General features: G+C 38.6%; 1 protein-coding gene across 1 annotated transcript in view; it reads left to right on the plus strand.

Moving 5' to 3' along the window:
* The window catches only part of CRB1 (crumbs cell polarity complex component 1), a 114,218-nt gene extending 112,740 nt beyond the window's left edge, over positions 1-1,478 (plus strand). Inside the window, 1 exon segment of the mRNA XM_029285172.1 lies at positions 1,263-1,478. Coding sequence (XP_029141005.1) covers positions 1,263-1,478 — 216 coding nt within the window.
* Positions 1,479-1,558: the final 80 nt, after the last annotated feature.

A 1,558-nucleotide genomic window follows, 5' to 3' on the forward strand; every position in this document is an offset into this window, starting at 1 on the left:
AGTTCTGCTTTCTCCCTATTGCTTGTCACCTTCTTACCACTTTCTCCCACTAATGGACCAATCGTTTCCTTCACTTTTTTCTTGTTTTTTACATGTTGAAAGAAGCTTTTTTTGTTATTTTTGACTTTGGTCGCAAGCCTTAGTTCATTTTGAGCCTTGGCTTTCCTCACTTCATCTTTGCAGGCTCGGGCTATTTGTTCTGCTGCTTGTTTTTCATATCCTGAGTAATAAATAGCATGATCTTTTTAGTGTCCAATACCAATTCATTTCTATTTGCCTAAAGTCAATATATAGCCAATTCATTGCATCTTCCATTGTATTGAGCTTTCCTGGGTTCAGGCTTCTTATATTTCATGATCCCATTGCAATTCTGCGGATTTCCTTTTTGTCCTGCATGGTAACATCACCAACTAGTGGTTTCAAAGGCTTTAATCTAACTGTATCATAATCATCATTAATACCTGAAAGAACCTTAGCTGTTCTTCAGTAGCATGTTCAATGCCATCCACCTGGGGACCCATTACTTGGTATTATATTGTCAATTACTTTATCTTGTCTATACATGTGGATGATTGTTTTTGGGGGAAGGGGTAATACTGAGTATAGGGAGCCCTCAACGTACGACCAAAATTTCTGTTGAGACAGTTGTTAAGTGAGTTTTGCCCCATTTTATGACCTTTCTTGCCACAGATGTTAAGTGAATCACTGCAGTTGTTGAGTTAGTAACACAGTTGTCAAGTGAATCATTGACTTAGTTGTGATGGCTAATACTTGCACCTTTGACACAAGATGAGTAAAGAATGTGTGTGAATGTCCTACTGTTTATTGTACCTCTGTAGTGGTTTGCAAGCTATTTGGCCGTCTAAACATCCGTTCATCCTGTGGTGAAAATACAACTGATTTTTTTCTCCTGCTGTAGCTCTGAAGTATAAGAAGACAGTAGCCAGTCTATGGCTGCAATATGATAAAAAAAAATAGATAACACGATGAAAACACAAGCAGCAGCTATAGATTTTGTCAAGAAATTAGACAAATTTTAATCTGGATCTTCTATACAGTTGTTATTCCTAAATTCATTCCTCAGAAAATATATTGAGTGGTTGCTGTATGTACAAAGATAACCAGCTAGATTTTTATCCCTATGGGGAGACGTATCCTGAAATGTACTCATGCATGTAAGCCAGTTATTTCCATGATGAAATTGTATACATTATTTTTCTGCTTCAATGGCATCATATTGTCCCTTCTTTCCATTCTTCCAGCTGACAGCTGACCTGTCCTCCAATATATTCACCTCCATTGGCTCAATGATCTTGGTCTTGTTACTCATCTTTCTTCTGGTAGGCATGGTTTCCATCGTAACTGCCAATAAACGTGCCACCCAAGGGACTTACAGCCCCAGTCGCCAAGAGAAGGAGGGATCCCGAGTTGAAATGTGGAACATGGTGCAACCCCCTCCCTTGGAAAGACTGATCTAACTGAAATTAATAATGATCTTCTCCACTGATAACATAAAACAAAAGGAACGTTTGGAATACCACAGTAGGATCCTGTAGAC

The sequence above is a fragment of the Protobothrops mucrosquamatus genome, unplaced genomic scaffold, assembly GCF_001527695.2.
Source record: "Protobothrops mucrosquamatus isolate PMUCROS unplaced genomic scaffold, P.Mucros_1.0 scaffold1365, whole genome shotgun sequence".
Lineage (NCBI taxonomy): Eukaryota > Metazoa > Chordata > Lepidosauria > Squamata > Viperidae > Protobothrops > Protobothrops mucrosquamatus.